At 44.3% G+C, this 23,031-nt stretch overlaps 1 protein-coding gene across 1 annotated transcript in view; it reads left to right on the plus strand.

Moving 5' to 3' along the window:
• LOC149440037 (uncharacterized) overlaps positions 1-10,931 on the plus strand; it is a 29,949-nt gene extending 19,018 nt beyond the window's left edge. The window contains exons 3-6 of the mRNA XM_089659013.1: positions 1,225-1,335; positions 3,271-3,325; positions 5,875-6,039; positions 10,341-10,931. Coding sequence (XP_089515139.1) covers positions 1,225-1,335; positions 3,271-3,325; positions 5,875-6,039; positions 10,341-10,489 — 480 coding nt within the window. The 3' untranslated portion in view covers positions 10,490-10,931. The remainder of the gene's footprint in view (positions 1-1,224; positions 1,336-3,270; positions 3,326-5,874; positions 6,040-10,340) is intronic.
• The last annotated feature ends 12,100 nt before the right edge of the window (positions 10,932-23,031 follow it).

The following is a 23,031-nucleotide window of genomic DNA, read 5'->3' on the forward strand; positions in this document are numbered from 1 at the left end:
CTGATTTCTTTGTGCAATAAATTTTGGAGTATCCCCAAAGCCCACCCTGCAGACTAATCAAGTTCAACGAGCATTAAATCATAAAAAGACATTCCTGGCCTGGTCATTGAGTTGTGAGACTGTCCGAGTTATAGTGTGCCTGGCTGCCTGTACAGCAAATAGGGAAGAGTACCTGGGGCTAATCAGCAGGGCCTGTTGGGGGTCTGTGCCACACTCTGTAATGTGACTAAGAGCTGTAAAAGTCAGAAAATAGCTGGTGATCCCACCAGTTCCCCTCTGAAGGAACCCTTTCCTGTTTCTAACTGACCATGCTTGGCAGAGGAGCAGGTCCACCCTATTATGATCAGTTTGTGTCCTTTCCTCTTATTTCGGAGCTACAAGATGCCATTGCGATGCACAGTATTTCTATAGTCCTGAATTCAGATTACTACTGGAGGATACTTCACTGGTCTCCATGGAGTGAAAGATTTCCTGAGACTTTTGACATCGGTGGAAGCTGAAGCTCTCTTATTGAGTCTCCAACCACCACCCATGGAGCTGGGAGAGGAAAAGGGGCATGAGCAGTCACATGACCACCAATCGAAGGCAAGAAAAAAAAGATTTATAGGACGACTTGATCTTTTTCTGCTATCACGTTTCTATGAGAGTCAATGTCAATGAATAAAATATAATCCTGGAAAAAGCAAATGATGATTAATTTAGCTTGTCCTGTCAAGACCCGTGATTACCAGATCATTGAGTATATGACATCCTATGGTCACATCCTAGGCTGTCAACAAAGGGCAGCACCAGGGGCGGACTGACAACTCATGGGGCCCCTGGCAATAGGGGATCATGGGGCATCGCCCACACTCAAACCACACTCAAAAAAGTCTATGAAAGGTACCAGGGGCATCTCATGGGGCCCCCTACTGACCCCGGGCCCTCGGGTAGTGCCCGAGTTCCCAAATGGTCAGTCCGCCCCTGGGCAGCACCATATATTTGAAAACAACCTGCTATTATAATTGGTTGAAAAAATAATGCTTCACAAGTTCATATCATCTTGTAGTTATGATGGTCATAGTTATCACAGTCATAGCTATTGGAAGGGTCCTACCAAATACTGAAACATTCCATAATTGAACATCACAAATTTGCTGAATGTATGTGTCAGTCTTGGGTTTTAGGTGGTACAAGTCAATTAGTTTAACTTGCACTGATCCTTGTGTTTCTTCTGTTCTTCAGTACACCGTCCCAGCACCTCCGACCACAAAGGCCAAAGGAAGTTGCAGTCCTGACACAGCAGAGCTGATGTTGACCTTTCCAGATGGAAGTCTTAGCGTGACATTCAAAAAGGTATGGAGGAAGCCAATTGAATGGTGGACCTTTTAAATGCTTTTAATCCTTGGAGTATGGCAATAAAGATACATACAGTTGTGTTCAAAATAATAGCAGTGTGTTGAAAAAAGTGACTGAAGCTGAAAATCCTTCTAATAGCTTTTATTTCCATCCACACAAATGCATTGGGAACACGACACATTCTATTCCAGATCACAACATGAAGAAAAATACATCAAATTTGTGTTGTTCCTCTAAAAAAATTGAAGAAAAGTGAATATTAGACGGTTCAAAAAAATCGCAGTGTTTGTATTCTTCTTTACAAACTCCAACATTCACTATATAAACTGAGAAATGTTTGAAGATTTTGCTTTCCTTTGAATGACTTCATGAATATTTGGTTGTAGTCGCACTGTTTCTGAGAACTGCTGTACATCTGTGTTGCATGGAGTCACCCAACTTCTGGCCCCTGTGATCAGGTATTCCAGCCCAGGATGATTGGACCACATTCCACAGTTCTTCTCTATTTCTTGGTTTTGCCTCAGAAACGGCATTTTTGATGTCACCCCACAAGTTTTCTATTGGATGAAGATCCGGGGATTGGGCTGGCCACTCCATAACGTCCATCTTGTTGGTCTGGAACCAAGATGTTGCCCGTTTACTGGTGTGTTTGGGGTCGTTGTCTTGTTGGAACACCCATTTCAAGGGCATTTCCTCTTCAGCATAAGGCATTATGACCTCTTCAAGTATTCTGATGTATTCAAACTGATCCATGATCCCTGGTATGCGATAAATAGGCCCAACACCGTAGTATGAGAAACATCCCCATATCATGATGCTTGCACCACCATGCTTCACAGTCTTCACAGTGTACTGTGGCTTGAATTCAGTGTTTGGGGGTCGTCTGACAAACTGTCTCCGCCCACTAGACCCAAAAAGAACAATCTTACTTCCATCAGTCCACAAAATGTTGCACCATTTCTCTTTAGGCCGGTCAATGTGCTCTTTGGCAGATTGTAACCTCTTCAGCACACGTCTTTTTCCCAACAGTGGGACTTTGCGGGGACTTCTTGCAGATAGCTTGGCTTCACATCGGCGTCTTCTAATTGTAACAGTCCTCACAGGGAACGTCACACCTTCTTTCATCTTCCTGGAGCTGATTGTTGGCTGAGTCTGCGCCATTTTGGCTATTCTTCTATCCATTCCAATGGTAGTTTTTTGCTTTCTTCCTCGTCTTTCAGGTTTTGGTTGCCATTTTAAAGCATTTGCCATCATTTTAGCTGAGCAGCCGATCATTTTCTGCACTTCTTTATATGTTTTCCCCTCTCCAATCAACTTTTTAATCAAGGTACGCTGTTCTTCTGAACAATGTCTGGAACGACCCATTTTCCTCAGAATTTCAGAGAGAAATGCACTGTAACCAGCATGTCCAACATTTGCTGCCTTCCTTCCTTAAATAAGGGCAGTAATTGCCACCTGTTTATCAAAGAATGGATGACCTCACTAATAGAACTCCACACTGCTATTATTTTGAACACGCCCCTCAATGAGTGATTCAATGACACAGAATCAGCAGCATGCATGTCATGACTGTCGGGTCTGTTGGATTTCTATGACTCTACTACACCTGCTAGGAAATTATTTGCCATGTAGAAATATCATTTCCACCAAAAACAGTGATTGATCCGGTTAGTGATGTCTGACGGCTATTATTTTGAACACAACTGTAAATACGAGAGGACTCATGGAACTGAATCTATAGGGTGGTGAGGTGTAACAGATATATGGACCGTGGAGGTAATTAGGCTATCCAGCAGGTACAGAGGTAGCTATCAGGGGAAGCCTTTTCTACTAAGAGAGGGGGGCTATCAGAATGGATAAGGAGGACAGTTTGGTATTTTGTATCCTGCAGTATAAATTGTATTCATGTAATATTTTCAATCTTTTTTGAAGGACCAGAAGAAAAGTTCATTTTATTTGGCAGCCGCCAACGTTACTGCACATAAAGGTAATACACCAAACACAACTTCAAACTTCTAGGATATGATAGAAACAAAGCCAAATCTTGGTAGCAATGTACGCAAATGCATTCGTTTAAAGGTCTCGCCTTCCAAAACTGATATTTCAATGACTAGGAGATGCTGGAAAGTTGGCCTCCTTTGACGGTTTTTTCTATTTTTTGGGGACTTTCTTGGTGAGTTCTCTGTGCTGAGTTCCTGGCTCTGCTATGGCTGAGAGCTGAGTTCCTGGCTCTCCTAGGCCTATTATGAGGAGCTCCCACCATCCTTGCTCAGTTATTATTTTTTACATTATTCACCTACAATATAACAGGAGAAGCTGGAACATTCAACGTAGCACAGGAAACACCCAAGACTCCCAGGAGGACAAAGAGAGTTGAGAAATACGGAAGGGAAATATTACCACTAGAGTGTCCATATACGAAGCCAGACGCTGACTCTGCCCACCAGGCTCCATCTGTATCACATTTGGGTGAACTGACCATTTGGGCTCAGCACTGTATATTTATTGCACTAGTTATGTCCAATATTGTTGACTTGTCTACTTAACTAGTTTATCCCACTAATTCCTGCGCAAGCACAATTTGTACCCATGTGCAGCACTGGTTCCTTGCTTATTGACCTTAGTCCCTGTTTACCATTGTATCCTCGTGCCCTAGCCTAGTCCTGCTCTGCACTGTATAGTTGTGGCCCCCTATTGTCTTAGACCAGGGGTGTCAAACTGGTGGCCCTCCAGCTGTTGCAAAACTACAAGTCCCATCATGCCTCTACCTTTGGGAGTCACGCTTGTAACTGTCAGTCTTGCAATGCCTCATGGGACTTGTAGTTTGGCGACAGCTGGAGGGCCACCAGTTTGACACCTGTGTCTTAAGACTATTTTTGTGACCTGGCCACAGTCAGTACTCAGTCTGGACACAGCAACCCTCATACAGGTTGAATCTTTGCCCAGAATTATTATATTCAGGCTTAGTCCTCGTCTATTTCCAGTTGCACTAGTCCTGACCATAAATGGTTTGGTTCCTGGTGCAGTGGCCCTAGCTGAGCTCAGCTTTCTTTCCATGCATTAATCTACAGTAGGCTGGGTTAGGACTTGTTTCTCTGTTGGCTCTTTTGGTCAATATTATTATACAGGATTTATATTTGAAGGGAGTTAATTAAATTAAAATCAAGACACGAGTGTCGAGAGGGCCCTGATTGTGGAAGCTTACAATCTAAAAGGGATGGACAAGAAGGGATACAAGAAAGTTCTAACCTTGTGGAGTTAAGTTGGTGGAGAAGGTAAAACTTCATTTTGGTGGAGACGAGATCGGCTTCTCTGAGTTTTCAGGCATTGCCAAATAGCGGCGAGTAGAAGATAGCAGGACAGATTGGGTTAGGGGGTTCCACAGGAGGAAAAAGGAAGAAGTCCTGGAGATCAGCAAGGGAGGAGCTAGGGAGCAGGAGGTTCTGGGAGGGGCGAAGAAGGTGATTTGGTTGATATTTTGAGATGAGGTTGGTGCCGTAGCTCAGGGCAGAGTTGTGAATGGCTTTCTATGTTGTATTTTGAAGTTTACTTGTTGGGTGATTGGACACCAGTGGAAGGATTGGCAGAGCGGCTGACAAGGTGGGTGAGCCTGCTGTTGCAAAACTACAAGTCCCATCATCCCTCTACCTTTGGGAGTCATGCTTGTAACTGTCAGTCTTGCAATGCCTCATGGGACTTGTAGTTTGGCAACAGCTGGAGGGCCACCAGTTTGACACCTGTGTCTTAAGACTATTTTTGTGACCTGGCCACAGTCAGTACTCAGTCTGGACACAGCAACCCTCATACAGATTGGGTTAGGGGGTTCCAGAGGAGGAAAAAGGAAGAAGTCCTGGAGATCAGCAAGGGAGGAACTAGGGAGCAGGAGGTTCTGGGAGGAGAGAAGAAGGTGATTTGGTTGATATTTTGAGATGAGGTTGGTGCCGTAGCTCAGGGCAGAGTTGTGAATGGCTTTCTATGTTGTATTTTGAAGTTTACTTGTTGGGTGATCGGACGCCAGTGGAAGGATTGGCAGACCGGCTGACAAGGTGGGTGAGCCTAGCACCAGCATTCAGGATAGACTGAAGGGGGCATAGCCTGTGTAGACGTACTCCAACGAGGAGGGAGTTGCAAAAGACAAAAAGGGTCTGAGTTAGTTGCTTTGTGGTATCATTGGTAAAGAAGGGGCATTTTTTTGGGAAATGTTATGGAGGTCAAGGTGGCAAGATTTGATCAATGATTGGCTGAGGGATCGAAAGGAGAGGTCAGAGTCTAGGATTTCATCTAGCATCCTGGCATTACGGGAGGGGCTGATAGTTGTGGTATTGATCTTGATGGAAAAGTCTAGATGGTTGTGATACCTGTGATGGCTCCTATACTTTCTTTATATCAGTCTAGACAGGTATATAGTAGTACTGTTCACTTTGCATACTAGCTTTAGCCATGTCCAACCTTGGTTCCTTGGATACCAGCCCCCACCATTTGTCTTCGTACCCTCTGCAGGCATACTTAGACATACACTCTCTTTTTGCTTTACAGAGGCGGTCTCCGTATTTTCTGCATCTCTAAATGAGATGGTTACCCCACTTGGGCGTGCTTATACCTGTAAAGATGTGAACGTGAACATTTCTTCTACGCTGAAACTTTTGCTCATGGATGTCAAGGCTCAGGCCATTGAACTAAAAGATGCCAACTTTGGACAAGGTAAGTCATGGCTGGAAGGTATTATTGATACTTATCCGTTGTCTGCATTTTACTGAGTAGGAAATTGTAGTGTACGGCCAACTTTAAAGCGGATCTCCACCCATAAATCGAAAGTACCTTCTGTCCACCCCTTCTCCGGTCTGCTGCCTGTATAGTGTAAAAGGGTTTGGTCCTGTCTTGGCAAATGATGTGTGCCGTACCCGCCGGGCCTTCTGGGATATGTATGTCAGATATCTCAGGAGGCCTTACTGTTTCAATAAAAGAAGAGGAGAGGGAGGGCCTAGTACTGCATGATAGGGTGGCTCGCCTGCTAAACCCAGAGGAGCCGATGGGCCTCCCGTTGACTTCAGAAACAACATGGTGGAGTGGGACCGAGAGATGGCAGGACATGAAGAGATCTCAACGGGACAACACTGGATCCCCTGGATGGGTGAGTATCTGAAACATGCAGATTCCTCCTCCTGGTAAGCGAGGGTAAAAGAAAAAAAAAAAGGGGGGGGTTGTGGCTTGGGTGTGGAGATCCACTTTAAGGTAAAATAGTGGCAGTGGAAATGTTTATTTGCTCCCCCCTCAGGGGATACTGTGACCTGACCCATCCTCTCTGTCCAAATTCTGTACCTCACTGTCCTTGAAGGGTGACCCTCCTTAAAGAGACCCTGTCACCAAAATAGAAAATGCTGGTAAAAACATAGGAAAATCAAGCATATTGCATCCATACTTGGAACATTTTCCTTTCCATACAAGATTTTTTCATTTACTTGCAATGTGCTTTTGACCCTGCATAAAATTTGATTACTCCAGGAAGAGTCAATTCCCTAGCACATCCCCCTCCCTCCTCTCAGGTCATAGCCCTCTCCACCTTTGTGAGTGTCTATTACCTGTCTGTGCTAGCCCAGCTCCTCTGCCCCTCCCCTCAACCCCTTACATAACCTTTTATATAGCTGCTGGGGGAGGAGCAAAGAGGAACCAGAGGAATCAGGACCTCCTTCCTCCTGCTGGTGATCCCTCTAGTGATATATAGATCTATATAGAGGAATCAGGACCTCCTTCCTCCTGCCGGTGACCCCTCTAGTGATATAAAGATCTATATAGAGGAATCAGGACCTCCTGCCGGTGACCCCTCTAGTGATATAAAGATCTATATAGGGGAATCAGGACCTCCTTCCTCCTGCCGGCGACCCCTCTAATGATATAAAGATCTATATAGAGGAATCAGGACCTCCTTCCTCCTGCCGGCGACCCTGCTAGTGATATAAAGATCTATATAGAGGAATCAGGACCTCCTTCCTCCTGCCGGTGACCCCTCTAGTGATATAAAGATCTATATAGAAGAATCGGGACCTCCTTCCTCCCGTCGGTGACTCCTCTAGTATTATTATTATTATACAGTATTTATAAAGCACCAATAGTTCGCTCAGCGCTGTACATTACAAAGGGGGACAGAACATGTGACAGAACAATACCAATACAATGCAAAACATGAGGGGATGGAGGGCCCTGCTCCTGGGAGCTTACAATCTAGGAGGGAGGGAATGGTGGCACAGGAGGAGATAGCTGTGGGGGATGGAGTGGTAGGAAGAGTGGAGGAGGTCGGCAGGTTAGCAGGGGGTGGGGTGGGCTTCCCTGAAGAGATGGGTTTTCAGGGTGCGCCTAAAGGAGAGAAGAGTAGGTGATAATCTGATGGGTTGGGGCAAGGGGTTCCAGAGGATGGGTGACACACTGGAGAAGTCCTGGAGGCGGGCATGGGAGGAGGAGACCAGGGAACTAGAGAGAAGGAGGTCTTGTGAGGAGCGGAGTGTGCGTGTTGGGTGGTACTTGGATATTAGGTCAGTGATGTAGTTCAGGGCAGGTATGGTGGACGGCTTTGTATGTCAGTGTTAGGATTTTGAATTTGATCCGTTGTGCAATCGGAAGCCAGTGGAGGGATTGGCAGAGGGGGGTGGAGGACACTGAGTGGAGGCCAGTGGAGGGATTGGCAGAGGGGGGTGGAGGACACTGAGTGGAGGCCAGTGGAGGGATTGGCAGAGAGGGGTGGAGGACACTGAGTGGAGTCCAGTGGAGGGATTGGCAGAGGGGGGTGGAGGACACTGAGTGGAGGCCAGTGGAGGGATTGGCAGAGGGGGGTGGTGAAGATGGAGCGGTTGGAAAGGTGAATGAGTCTGGCAGCCGTATTCAGGATGGACTGAAGCGGGGATAGCCAGCGGCGAGGCAGGCCAGTGAGGAGGGAGTTGCAGTAGTCCAGTCGTGATATGATGAGGGAGTGGATGAGCTGTTTAGTGGTTTCTGGGGTTAGGAACGTGCGGATTTTGGCGATGTTGCGGAGGTGGAGTCTGCATGAGTTTGTTAAAGATTGGACTTGGGGTTGAAAGGATAGGTTGGAGTCCAGAATGACACCAAGTACTCTAGTGATATACAGATCTATATAGAGGAATCAGGACCTCCTTCCTCCTGCCGGTGACCCATCTAGTGATATAAAGATCTATATAGAGGAATCAGGACCTCCTTCCTCCTGCCGGTGACCCCTCTAGTGATATAAAGATCTATATAGAGGAATCAGAACCTCCTTCCTCCTCCTGGTGACCCCTCTAGTGATCTATATAGAGGAATCAGGACCTCATGTACACAATGCTTTGTAATTTGACTAGTTCTTTCTTCTCACCGCACATTTCCTCTTCAACATATAGAAGAGGAACTAGCATATTCTCAATAGACCATGTACATCGACACGGTGTGCTACCCTGGCTATTTATGGTCCCGGGGTAAATTATACAATGCTCACTTCTCTAACTAAAGATCTATATATTGGAATCAGGACCTCATTCCTCCTGCCGGTGACCCCTCTAGTGACATAAAGATCTATAGAGAAGAATCAGGACCTCCTTCCTCCTGCCGGTGACCCCTCTAGTGATATAAAGATCTATGTAGAGGAATCAGGACCTCCTTCCTCCTGCCGGTGACCCCTCAAGTGACATAAAGATATATATAAAGGAATCAGGACCTCCTTCCTCCTGCCGGTGACCCCTCAAGTGACATAAAGATCTATGTAGAGGAATCAGGACCTCCTTCATCCTGCCGGTGACCCCTCTAGAGATATAAAGATCTATATGGAGGAATTAGGACCTCCTTCCTCCTGCCAGTGATCCCTCTAGTGATATAAAGGTCTATGTAGAGGAATCAGGACCTCCTTCCTCCTGCCGGTGACCCCTCTAGTGATATAAAGATCTATGTAGAGGAATCAGGACCTCCTTCATCCTGCCGGTGACCCCTCTAGTGATATAAAGATCTATGTAGAGGAATCAGGACCTCCTTCATCCTGCCGGTGACCCCTCTAGAGATATAAAGATCTATATGGAGGAATTAGGACCTCCTTCCTCCTGCCAGTGATCCCTCTAGTGATATAAAGGTCTATGTAGAGGAATCAGGACCTCCTTCATCCTGCCGGTGACCCCTCTAGAGATATAAAGATCTATATAGAGGAATCAGGACCTCCTTCCTCCTGCTGGTGACCCCTCTAGTGATATAGAGATCTATATAGAGGAATCAGGACCTCCTGCCGGTGACCCCTCTAGTGATATAGAGATCTATATAGAGGAATCAGGACCTCCTTCCTCCTGCCGGTGACCCCTCTAGTGATATAGAGATCTATGTAGAAGAATCAGGACCTCCTTCATCCTGCCGGTGACCCCTCTAGTGATATAAAGATATATGTAGAGGAATCGGGACCTCCTTCATACTGCCAGTGACCCCGCTAGTGATATAAAGATCTATATAGAGGAATTAGGACCTACTTCCTCCTGCTGGTGACCCCTCTGGTGATATAAGGATCTATATAGAGGGATCAGGACCTCCTTCCTCCTGCTGGTGACCCCTCTAGTGATATAAAGATCTATATAGAGGAATCAGGACCTCCTTCCTCCTGCCGGTGACCCCTCTAGTGATATATAGATCTATATAGAGGAATCAGGACCTCCTTCCTCCTGCCGGTGACCCCTCTAGTGATAGATCTATGTAGAGGAATCAGGACCTCCTTCCTCCTGCCGGTGACCCCTCTAGTGATATAAAGCCAGGAGTCCTGGTGGGGGACACAAAAAGAAGAGGATTGGGGTTGCAGGTAAGTTCTATATAACGTGTTTGTAATTTAAATAAAAAATCACAACCTTTAGAATCACTTATATCAGAAAATGACTTTTTTTATTCTCTGTTATTCAGAATTGCCACTTTTTATCACATAATGAATTTTAAAGGAGAATGTTACAAAGTTGTAATAAGATTCATGGGTATGCCTCTCTCTCCCATCCCAGAGATGAATTGCTCCGATTCGCACACTCGCAGTAAGACAGTGCCGATTGTGGTCGGGATCGTCCTCCTGGTGCTGATCGTCGCCGTGGTAGCTGCGTACTTTATTGCTCGTAAATGTCGGCACAGATCGGCTGGATACCAACCTCTTTGACACCTTCTGGGAGGACAAAAACTAACATCGATCTCCAAAGATTAAAAAAAAAAAAAGATAACCTTCCCTGTTATGTTTTTTTAAACCATTTCCATTTGTGTCTTTTATAGTTTTGTATATTTTTCAGTTTTTTTTTTTTCCAATCTCAAACAATCGACTGGCGGGGTTCTTTTTGTGTGATTTACAAAGTCTGTAGGATATTTATGTTTGTTATTTAAAATAAAGGAGAGCCAACGACAAGGTTCACTCATCGATGTGGTACGTTCCTAGCACGAGGTCCTGGGTGTACCGACTGATCGGCCCAAGCCAATTCGGACACTTCTCTCCTACATGTAATAAATATACATTTGTATTGCAAGAAAATTACTTAGAACCCCCAAACACTTTATATACAGTATATATACACGGCTCAAAAAAAATAAAGTAAGACTTTGTAATCCGAGTCTAGCATCAAGTCCAAGAACCTCCTGGGATATTGATCTGGTCTGGCAAGTCGCAGAGTGGGTTGTTAGTTTCAGCTGCTTTGGTGTTCATGAAATTACCAACAGGTGCACTAGATGGGAAATAATGAGACGACCCCCAAAACAGGAATGATTTTACAGGTGGTGGCCACTGACATTTTTTTCCCTACTCATCTTTTCTGACTGCTTTTCACTAGTTTTGCATTTGGCTAGGGTCAGTGTCACTACTGGTAGCATGAGGCCATACCTGGACCCTACAGAGGTTGCACAGGCAATCCAACTCCTCCAGGATGGCAGATCAATACACGCCATTGCCAGAAGGTTTGCCGTGTCTCCCAGCACAGTCTCAAGAGCATGAAGGAGATTCCAGGAGACAAGAGCATGGAGGAGATTCCAGGAGACAAGAACATGGAGGAGATTCCAGGAGACAGGCAGTTCCTCTAGGAGAGCTGGACAGGGCTATAGAAGGTCCTTAACCCATCAGCAGGACTGGTATCTGCTCTTTTGTGCAAGGAGGAACAGGATGAGCCCTGCCAGAGCCCTACAAAATTACCTCCCGCAGGCCACTGGTGTGAATGTCTCTGACCGAACAATCAGAAACAGACCTCATGAGGGTGGCCTGAGGGCCCGACGTTCTCTAGTAGGCCCTGTGCTCACTGCCCGGCACCATAGAGCTGGAGCTGACAGACGTGAAAGGGTCTGGAGAAGCCGTGGAGAACATTCTGCTTCCTGTAACATGGTTCAGCATGACCGTTTTGGTGGTGGGTCAGTGATGGTCTGGGGAGGCATATCCATGGAGGGACACACAGACCTCTACAGGCTAGACAATGGTGTCCTGACTGCCATTAGGTATCGGGATGAAATGCTTGGACCAATTGTCAGACCCAACGCTGGTGCAGGGGGTCCTGGGTTCCTCCTGGTGCAGTGGGTCCTGGGTTCCTCCTGGTGCAGTGGGTCCTGGGTTCCTCCTGATGCAGTGGGTCCTGGGTTCCTCCTGATGCAGTGGGTCCTGGGTTCCTCCTGGTACACAACAATGCCTGGCCTCATGTAGAGAGTATGCAGGCAGTTCCTGGAGGATGAAGGAATTGATACCATTGAATGGCCCTCACACTCACCTGACCTAAATCCAATAGAACACCTCTGGATGATGTCATGTTTCAGTCCATCCGACGACGCCAGGTTGTACCTCAGACTGTCCAGGAGCTCAGTGATGCCCTGGTCCAGATCTGGGAGGAAATCCCCCAGGACACCATCCATGGTCTCATTAGGAGCCTCCCCCGACGTTGTCAGGCATGCATACAAGCACGTGGACTACTGAGGACCATTCTGAGTTGCTGCAATGACATTTCAGCACAATGGACTTGCCTGCTGCATCATTACCTCACTTTGATTTTCGGGGTGTCTTTGAATTCATTCCTCTGTAGGTCGATCATTTTCATTTCCATCAAACGATGGGGCGTCCTTACGTTCCTCACCCATCACTCCATCCATGTCAGTATAGAGATCCAGCAGGAGATTCCTCCCCATTGAGATCTGATGGGTTTTCAAAGTCTTCCTTTCATTTTTTCGAGAAGTGTTTATATATATATATATATATATATATATATATATATAATTTTTTTTTTTAGCAGACGCCCTATAGAATAAAATGGTGGGGAATTTTTTTAAATCACACAGTATTGGCGCAGCAGTTTTTCAAACACATTTTTTTGTTTAAAAATACACAATGAAATGTATTGCACACAATATAATACCTCATATTTTGGTAAAATGTAAAACATGGTGTTGTGCCGAGTAAATAGACGCCAAACATGTCACGCTTTAAAATTGCGTACATCTATGGAATGGCGCCAAACTACAGTACTTAAATATCTCCATAGGCGATGTTTTCAAATTTTTCACAGGTTTCCAGTTTAGAGTTACACAGGAGGTCTGGTGCTAGAATGATTGCTCCCACTTTGGCGTTTGCGACAATACGTCACATGTGTGGTGCGATCACCGTTTACATATGTATGCGTTTGCATTTGCGTATAAGCACAGGGGGCTGGAACACTTTAATTTTTTTTTTTAATTATTATTTATTTTAAACTTTTTTTTACACTTTTTCTTTAATGTTTTGTTTGTATTAACTCACAAAGAATCTTGTGACAGCGTGGGCCGTGACAGATCCTCTTTATGGAGATATTTGGGGTTTATTAGACCCCAGATCTGGACAACATCTCTTGTGACAGCGTAGGCTATGACAGATCCTCTTTATGGAGATATTTGGGGTTTATTAGACCCCAGATCTAAACAACATCTCTTGTGACAGCGTGGGCCGTGACAGATCCTCTTTATGGAGATATTTGGGGTTTATTAGACCCCAGATCTGGACAACATCTCTTGTGACAGCGTAGGCCATGACAGATCCTCTTTATGGAGATATTTGGGGTTTATTAGACCCCAGATCTAAACAACATCTCTTGTGACAGCGTGGGCCGTGACAGATCCTCTTTATGGAGATATTTGGAGTTTATTAGACTCCAGATCTAAACAACCTCTCTTGGGACAGTGTGGGCCATGACAGATCTTCTTTATGGAGAGATATGGGGTTTATTAGACCCCAGATCTGAACAACATCTCTTGTGACAGCACAAGCCATGACAGATCCTCTTTATGAAGATATTTAGGGTTTTTTAGACCCCAGATCTGAACAACATCTCTTGTGGAAGCACGGGCCATGACAGATTCTCTTTATGGAGAGATTTGGGGTTTATTAGACCCCAGATCTGAACAACATCTCTTGTGACAGCACAAGCCATGACAGATCCTCTTTATGAAGATATTTACGGTTTTTTAGACCCCAGATCTGAACAACATCTCTTGTGACAGCACGGGCCATGACATATCCTCTTTATGGGGCGATATGGGGTTTATTAGACCCCAGATCTGAACAACATCTCTTGTGGGCCGTGACAGATCCTCTTTATGGAGAGATTTGGGTTTATTAGACCCCAGATCTAAACAACATCTCTTGTGACAGATCCACTTTATGGAGAGATTTGGGGTTTATTAAACCCCACATCTGAACATCTCTTGTGGCAGCACAGGCCATGACAGATCCTCTTTATGGAGAGATATGGGGTTTATCTCTCCCCTGGTCTCCAATACAGCCGTGAAGCGAAAACAAGCAAAGAGCGCACCAACCTTGCGCATTACCTCAGTAAGCAAAAAATGTATTAATTACAGAATAATACTCACAAACACTGAAGTATATCATGCATGTGAGTCCTCAAAGGGACTAAGGATGAAAGCAGCCTGCGCGAGTCCCATCAGAGGAGTGGACACCCAGGGAACAGCTGACGCGTTTCGAAGGACGAACCTTCTTCATCAGAGCTCTGTGAGTATTATTCTGTAATTAATACATTTTTGGCTTACTGAGGTAATGCGCAAGGTTGGTGCGCTCTTTGTTTGTTTTCACTTCACAGTACTGGTCGGGCTTCCCCAGCCTTGTTTGGAGCTGCACAACCCCATATGCACTGGTGGTAGAAACTTCCAAGTCCTGACTCCATCTACCTACACCATGTTGGGTCATAGAGCGCAAGAGAGTTCATTTTTTTTTTCCCTCCAATACAGCCGATCAGACATAGATTGGTTTGATAGGCTGCTTACCTGGCCTCTAGTGGCCAGGAAAATGGAGAGATGGGACCGGAAGTAACGAAATCTCATCTCTTCCGGTTCCTGGGGTCACAGAGAGGGAGGAACAATGTCTCACTCTCTCTGTTTTGTGCTGCCGTCGTCACTGGTCATGGCGATCCCAGGCTCTGTGATTGGACGGAGGGAGGCGGCACTGGGAGGGGATAACCTGCTTCCACCACCCACAGAAGTGATCGAGTGGCCGTTCAGCCCCTTCTACATAAAAAGGAATCGCCAACTGAAAATTGTAATATTGGGATGAGGCCTGTACCTGCAGACACCATCCCGGTATGACCACTACAACTGAAGACGTCATATCACGGCCTACGGTTGGCATGTGCTTTAATGTTGATAAATGTTTAAACTTCTGCATTTTGGGGCTAAAAACATGCATACATCATGTACTGTAGGAGAAGTACAACTGGGGGAGTCAATGGTGGAGAGCAGGAGAATGTCACCAGCACACCTTGGATCTTCCAGAACATATCCAAAGCCTTCCTCAGCCATCCTGTTGTTGCATCAGAAGCAACGTTTTGGAGCCACTCAGGACACCTAAATCAAGCATGTGACGTCTCATACCCGATGAAGGGGCCCTGCGTGGCTCCCAAACATTGCTTCTGATTCAACAACGGGATGGCTGAGGAAAGCTTCGGACATGTTCTGGAAGATCCATGGTGTGCTGGTGACATTCTCTTGCTCTGATTGTCCTTGGTTCCAGCCGGTGGTCGCTGCAGTACCCACACACAGCTATCTCTTGGGGAACCTGTGCGTTGGGAATCGTGTGTTGGGATTCGTGTGTTGGGATCAATGGTGGAGGAGGATCTGGATGTTCCGGTAGGTCACAGACTTAATATTAGCATGCAAGGCCAATCTGCAACTTCTAAAGTGAGCAAAATCCTTTCTTATAAAGAGGTACAGACTCTGGAGAGAGAGAGACCAAATGCCCTATGCAAAGCATTTGTAGCGCTCCCCCCCGAAAGGGCCTACTGATTTGGTCCCAAGGATCCTTCTCCAATGAGTGCACTAGCAGCCAGGCACACAGTCTCAATAGGCTGTGTCATCAGTACCCATCAGTGCAGCCTATCAATTATTCCTGTCTATGCCCATAAGTGCCACCTATCTGTGCCTTCTCATACGTGCAGTCTATTAGTACCCATCAGTGTCACCAATCAGTGCCGCTTAACAGTGCCCATTAGTGCTGCCTTTCAGTGCCACCTATCGGTGCCCACACAATAGTCATTCAAAGTGTGAGAGCGCTGAAAGCTGATAATTGACCTGGGCAGGAAGGGGGTGAAAGTGCCCGGTAGGGAAGGGGTTAAAGTCCAATAAGTCCAGTAAAAGGTATGTATGAAGTCCTACAAGTCTTTCCACTTGGGCTGACTGATCCCTGGAGCATGAAGCAACCTCTAACAGGCAGGAGGACACAAAAAGGAGAGCGCCTCTAAGAGTAGACTTAAAACCAAACTGTATTAAACTCACAAATGGCCGCTCACATAGTGGAAGATGATAAACCCGGGACTTGATCGCTCCTCTCTAGGGAGAGAAACGCTGAAGAGAGTCCGTGCATCCAGCTGTCATAGGGGAGGACGTCGGATGGGAACCATCAACTATCCAAAGAAAGGGCCTGGAACACACTTGGATTGCAGTGCTGACGTGATGGCGTCACCGGAACTAGCTCACTTCGGTGACGTCATCACATGGATACACAGACTCTCTGCGGCATTTCTCTCCCTAGAGAGGAGCGATCAAGTCCCGGGTTTATTATCTTGATGAGTCTTCCTCTTTCTTCCACTATGTGAATGGCACATATGTGAGTTTATTCATTTTGAATTTGAGGCGCTTTCCCTTTTCTAGTTTTTTACAGGCACACAGTCTCAATCACTCTTCTGGCTCAGGGATCAGTCTAGGGCACAGGTGTCAAACACAAAAGGGCCGTGGACCGAATCTGGCTCTCCAGGCCATTTCATGTGGCCCTTGCACCTCTCCTGCAGGTACCACCTTGTCTCCACTCCCACCTTGTCTCCACAGTTGGCAGCAGAGAGAATAGAACTCCTGTACCAAATCCTGAACCTCTCAGTGCAGCTGCAGCACCCCTTCATCTCTGCCTCCCCCGGTCTCAGCATTCAACAGACTCTGGTAATGCACTCCACTCTTCCTCTGGTCCTCCTCCAGACCCTGCTCTTTCCGCTTTCCAGCTCTGCCCCCAAAGGGGGTTCACGGTGATGTTAGGGAGGGTGCGGGATTCTTGACATCTGATGTAATGGGGGGGTGGGGTGCTCTGGACATCTAGTCTTACAGATACAACCGGCCCTTTGAGGACAACCATAATGCTGATAGGACCAGCGATGAAATGGAGTTTGACACCCCTGGTCTAGGAGTACCCTATTTTCCTGCTTACTGGATGGGTAGAGGGTAACTGTGAGATACTCCAGTAAAGTTAAATAATAACTTGAGGACTTCTATCCTTCCTCCTAAAGATTCTTAGCACAGTCTTTGCAGCATAAAATGGTGGGTTGGGCTACACGGGGACACCATGAGCAATGCCCACTTTTAGTGCAGACTGACTCCAATGCAAGAGGGATGCCAGCACATAGTCACCGGGATCTCATGCACCAATCTGTACTCACAAATGTCTCTGGAGGGTTGGAGGCCTCTTTCCAATATCAGCCAGACATTTCTCCAGTGATCTCTTCAGACCAGATCTCTTCCCTCAGTCAGCTCCAGCAAAGTTCAGGAGAAATAGACCCCCCAGCTAGCATGGCTGGGATCTTGATGAGCAAATAAAGAAGCACTGCTGGGCTGCCCAGAAGAGCAGCAGCCCTTCAGGCTGGGATCTTCTCCTCTTGGACAAGAACCTCTCTACTCCAGGCCAAGAATTATTCATGCTCTCTCCCAGCCGCCATCTGGGCACCCTCCCCTAGGGATTGGCTGAGACCACATAAATATTTCATGCTGTAGATTTGACTCTCCCAATCCACTACTTTCCAGAACCATTAAGAAGGAAGGAGAAGCAAATATAAAAAATCTGGTTTATTGTATTATTTGAACGCAGCTAAAGGATTGATACCCAAGTTTTGGAGGAGACAGGGGGTGCCGAAAATAAAAGATTGGGTTGACAGGGTAGAGCAAATATGTAGATTGGAGGAACTTTACCATATGAATGAAGAGAAGATGGAGAGTCACCATACAAGATGGATCAAATGGGAGGAATTTAAAAAGTCAAAGTTAAATATGGAGTTGATGGGGGACTAATATAGAACAATAAGGTTTTTACTCGCTCCTTCCTTTGTTGAAATTGGGATCCCTAGAAAGGAATAGGAAATTGCAGAGTCGTGGGGGGCGGGGACTGGAGGGGTGGGGGGAAGAAGGGTGGTGAATAGGTAGGAGGGGAGGGTCTGGGAGGGGGGGATAAGTTCTTGACATTGTGATTATGTTTTTATAAAGGATATATTTGTATAACTTGTTATTCTGAAAAACCAATAAATATTTAAATAACAAAAAAAAAAAAAAGGACAGAGAAGCAGCCAAACCCATAGCCCATGACCAAAAATGTCGAGTATCTGGCTGCTCATCCCTAAATGAATGCATGTGCCAGACGTCCCACTGGGGGGTCTTCTGGCACAACCCACAGCCCGTAAAACTCAGAGCAGACCACAGCAATCACAAGCACCTCCACTGAATACAGGGGAGCCAAGGAACTAAATCTTAGCACCTATTCTACACCTTATTAGGACCTCACCTGAAATACACAGTCCAGTTTTGGTTACCAGTTCACAAAAAGGATATCGAAGAACTGGAAAAAGTGCAGAAAAGGTCCAACCACATGAACATGGAGCATGGAGGACCTCAGCTATGAAGAAAGACTAGCTGAACTGAACTTATGGGTGATGCAACGACGGTTACAAAATCCATCATGCAGCGCTCCGTAGAGGAAGTTTAAGGTTGGGTTTCCAAGTGCTGAACACAGCGATCCTTGAGGACTCCAGTCGTTTGGAACGTTCGGCCTTGCGATGGGAAAGAAATTCTGACTTTTTTCGTTAGAGTACCGGCAAACAGATCTTATAAAAATACAAAATGTGGATGACCTGATATTTTTTCGCCAGTTTGCACACTAAAGTTGCCATGTTTGTGATGCAACACTATAGGCTGAAAGCTAGAACTTCAAGGTAGGTGAGAAACCTATCCCAGGAGGCTGCTGGTTGGCGAGGGCCAAAGATTTCAAGCCTTTAGATGGAAAATCTTGAGATGCTTCGGCACTTTGGGACTTGCTTCTTCCTGGGATGTGTGACGTGAATATCCTAGGAGGCTATTGAGTGGCAGAAGCTGATCTAGGAGTGAAGAAAGGGAGTGAGAGGGTGAAGAGACAAAGAAAATCTATATACAGTTCACAAAACATACAAATCCTCAGCAATTGTGTAACCGAGAGAAGGGAGGAAGGAAATGATGAAAGCGAACAGTGAAAGGTCCACCACCATCTGTTTCTTCCGTCTCTTGGGGATCGATGAGATATCTTCTCTTGGGTTCCTGTGTCTGCTGACTTGCCGGGGCTCTTATGAAAGGCTCCTCGTTCCCCTTGGTGGATGTTCACTTTTTTGGATGAGGTTTGAACATCCAGAACTCCAAGGTGGAAGTGAACTAAGACGAAAAAAAAATTGCTTTATTTCCCGTTATTTAAATTATTTTGTTTTGTTAAATTCGTTGAATTTGTTTTCGGAATTCGTTTCATTTTGTTTTCAAATTCAATTCTGTTCTAATTTATTTCTTGGCGTTTGAATTCTAATTTATTCTATTTGAAATTCGAATTTCGGAAGATGGTCATAGTCTTTCTATTTTATTCTATTCTTACGTTCTGTTCTTTTCTGTTTTATTCTAATCTATTCGAATTTTGGAAGACGGTTATTATTATTATACAGGATTTATATTATTATTATTATTATTATACAGGATTTATATTATTATTATAATACAGGATTTATATTATTATTATTATACAGGATTTATATTATTATTATAAAACAGGATTTATATTATTATTATTATACAGGATTTATATTATTATTATTATACAGGTTTATATTATTATAATACAGGATTTATATTATTATTATAATACAGGATTTATATTATTATTATCATTATACAGGATTTATATTATTATTGTTATTATTATACAGGATTTATATTATTATTATTATACAGGATTTATATTATTATTATTATACAGGATTTATATTATTATTATTATTATACAGGATTTATATTGTTATTATTATACAGGATTTATATATTATTATTATTATTATACAGGATTTATATTATTATTATTATACAGGATTTATATTATTATTATCATTATACAGGATTTATATTATTATTATAATACAGGATTTATATTATTATTATTATTATACAGGATTTATATTATTATTATACAGGATTTATATTATTATTATTATTATACAGGATTTATATTATACAGGATTTATATTATTATTATTATTATTATCATTATACAGGATTTATATTATTATTATTATACAGGATTTATATTATTATTATACAGGATTTATATTATTATTATTATACAGGATTTATATTATTATTATACAGGATTTATATTATTATTATTATACAGGATTTATGGCGCCAACAGTTTGCTCAGCACTTTACAATATAACGGGAGACAATACAGCAACAATACAGTTCAATACAAGAGGGTTAGGAGGGCCCTGATCCCGGGAGCTTACAATCTAGGAGGGAGGTTAAATTCTTTCTATTTTATTCTATTCTATTGTTATTTTTTCTATTCTATTCTTTTGTATTCTATTATTTTCTGTTCTGTTCTAATCTATTCTCTTTGAATCTGAATTTATTCTATTCGAAATTTGAATTTTGAAAGACTATTTATATTTTTATTTATATTTCATTATATTTTTTTTATAATTTTCTATTCTATTGTTTATTCTATTAATTTTTTTTCTATCTATTCTTTTATTTTCTATTCCAATCTATTCTTTTATATTGTATTCTATTCTTTTGTATTCCTATTCTATTCTTTTATTGTCTATTCTATCCTTTTCTATTCTTATCTATTTTGTTCTATTCTTTTATGTTCTCTTTTAGTTTTGTTAGATTCTTTTCATATTCGAATTTGATTCAAATTCAGGTCGAGTATGATTCGAATTCAAATTTCGGTTAGTTTTTTTTCTCAGATTCGTTACTTTTGTAATTCAGAAATTAGTAGACATCCGAACGTCTGAATAATGAAAAATGCGTCCGAATTTGAACTCAGAATGAAATGAACTGCACCTGTCTAAAGTGAACAGAGCCTGGAACAATAGCGAGTAGGCCTTACAATTAGATTTACCAAGATATAGAAGCCAGAGGGTACATCAACCCATCACATTTATACTCAGATCTGGCAGGTACATCAGTCCAGCATACACTATATTTCCCAAAGTATTGGTCGGTCGGCCTTTCCACGCACATTAACTTTAATGACATCCCAGTCTTAGTCCGTAGGGTTCAATATTGAGTTGGCCCCGCCCTTTGCAGCTAGAACAGCTTCAACTCTTCTGGGAAGGCCGTCCACAAGGTTTAGGAGGGTGTCTATGGGAAGGTTGGACCATTCTTCCAGAAGCACATTTGTCAGGTCAGGCACTGATGTCGGGGGAGGAGGCCTGGCTCGCAGTCTCCACTCTAATTCATCCCAAAGGTGTTCTATGAGGTTGAGGTCAGGACTCTGTGCAGGCCAGTCAAGTTCCTCCACCCCTTTGCATTGCACTTGGTGATGGAAGGCTTGGATGCAGCTGCTCGGCCATGGAAACCCATTTCATGAAGCTCTCTACGCACTGTTGTTTGGCTCATCTGAAGGCCACACCAAGTTTGGAGGTCTTTAGCTATTGACTCTGCAGACAGTTGGCGACTTCTGCGCACTGTGCGCTTCAGCATGCGCTGACCCCGCCCTGTCATGTGACGTGGCCTACCACTTGGTGGCTGAGTGGCTGTTGTTCCCAGTTGCTTCCACTTTGTTATAATACCACTAACGGAGCGTGGAATATTTAGTAGCCAGGAAATGTCACGGATGGACTTATTGCCCAGGTGGCCACCTATCACGGGACCACGCTTGGAGTCACTGAGCTCCTGAGAGTGACCCATTCTTTCACCAATGTTTGTAGAAGCAGTCTGCATGCCTAGGGGCTTGATTGTATACACCTGTGGTCGTGGAGGGGATTGGAACACCTGAATCACATGATTTTGTGGGCGGGGCCAATACTTTTGGCAATAAAATGTATCTATGGCTAAAAGTCAGCAAGAACTTCAGTCCATCATGTAGCCGGGTGCTTAAGCTGGCAAGGAAGAAATACAGAGACACTGTGCTGCTGCTCTAGGTGGTTGATTTACTAAAACTGGAGACAGCAAAATCTGGTGCAGCTGTGCATGGGAGCCAATAGCTTCTAACTTCAGCTTGCACAATAAAAACTTGGAAGCTGGTTGGTTGCTATGCAGGTCTGCACCAGATTTTGCACTCTTCAGCCTTAGTATATGTGTGTATATACGTTGCTGTACTGATGTTACCAGTGCCGTGCCTCTACCATCCACCATAGGGAGCCTTGAGACATAAAGAACCTATGTACACCAGAGTCTGAGAGGTACTACTAGCAATAATGGAGAATTTTATTTTTTTTTAAACGAGCAGCAGTAGGTACACTTCCCCCTTGGGCAATCTCACTTCCCTCTCTGAGAGTATTTTCCCCCTTCAAAACATGTGCATCCTATGCTCTTTCTGTTTCAGAATGACGTTGCCCCTGTCCACAACCAGCTCCAGAAAGACATGGTTTGACCAGTTTGGTGTGGAGGAACTTGAGTGGCCTGCACAGAGCCCTGACCTCAACTCTACTGTACATTTGGAAATTTGTGATGAATTGGAGTACTGATGGTGAGCCAGGTCTCCTCTCTACCAACATCAGTCCTTGACCTCACAAATGGGTCCTTACTCCCTCAGACACACTACTAAATGTTGTTAAAAGTCTTCCCAGAAGTGTGGAAGATATTAAAGTTGCGAAGGGGTGGGGGACTCAATTTTAATGGCGATGATTTTGGCATGGTGATGTCCAACAAGCCGATATAAGTGTGATGGGTGAAGATGCTGAGTGTCCTGCACAAAGCCCTGACCTCAACCCAATGGAACACCTTTGAGATGAATTGGAACACCGACGGTGAGCCAGGTCTTCTCATCCAACATCAGTCCCTCACCTCTCAAATGTTCTTTTCTGTGATTGGACACATATTCCCACATAAACACTCTAAAAGTGTGAGGGAATCCTTCCCAAAAGGGCAGAACCAGCTCCCTAAAGATCAGTTTGGTGTGGAGGATCTGGAGGGTCCTACACAGAGCCCTGACCT

The sequence above is a fragment of the Staurois parvus genome, unplaced genomic scaffold (assembly GCF_062004578.1).
Source record: "Staurois parvus isolate SC_StPar_1 unplaced genomic scaffold, SC_StPar_1.0 ptg001127l, whole genome shotgun sequence".
Lineage (NCBI taxonomy): Eukaryota > Metazoa > Chordata > Amphibia > Anura > Ranidae > Staurois > Staurois parvus.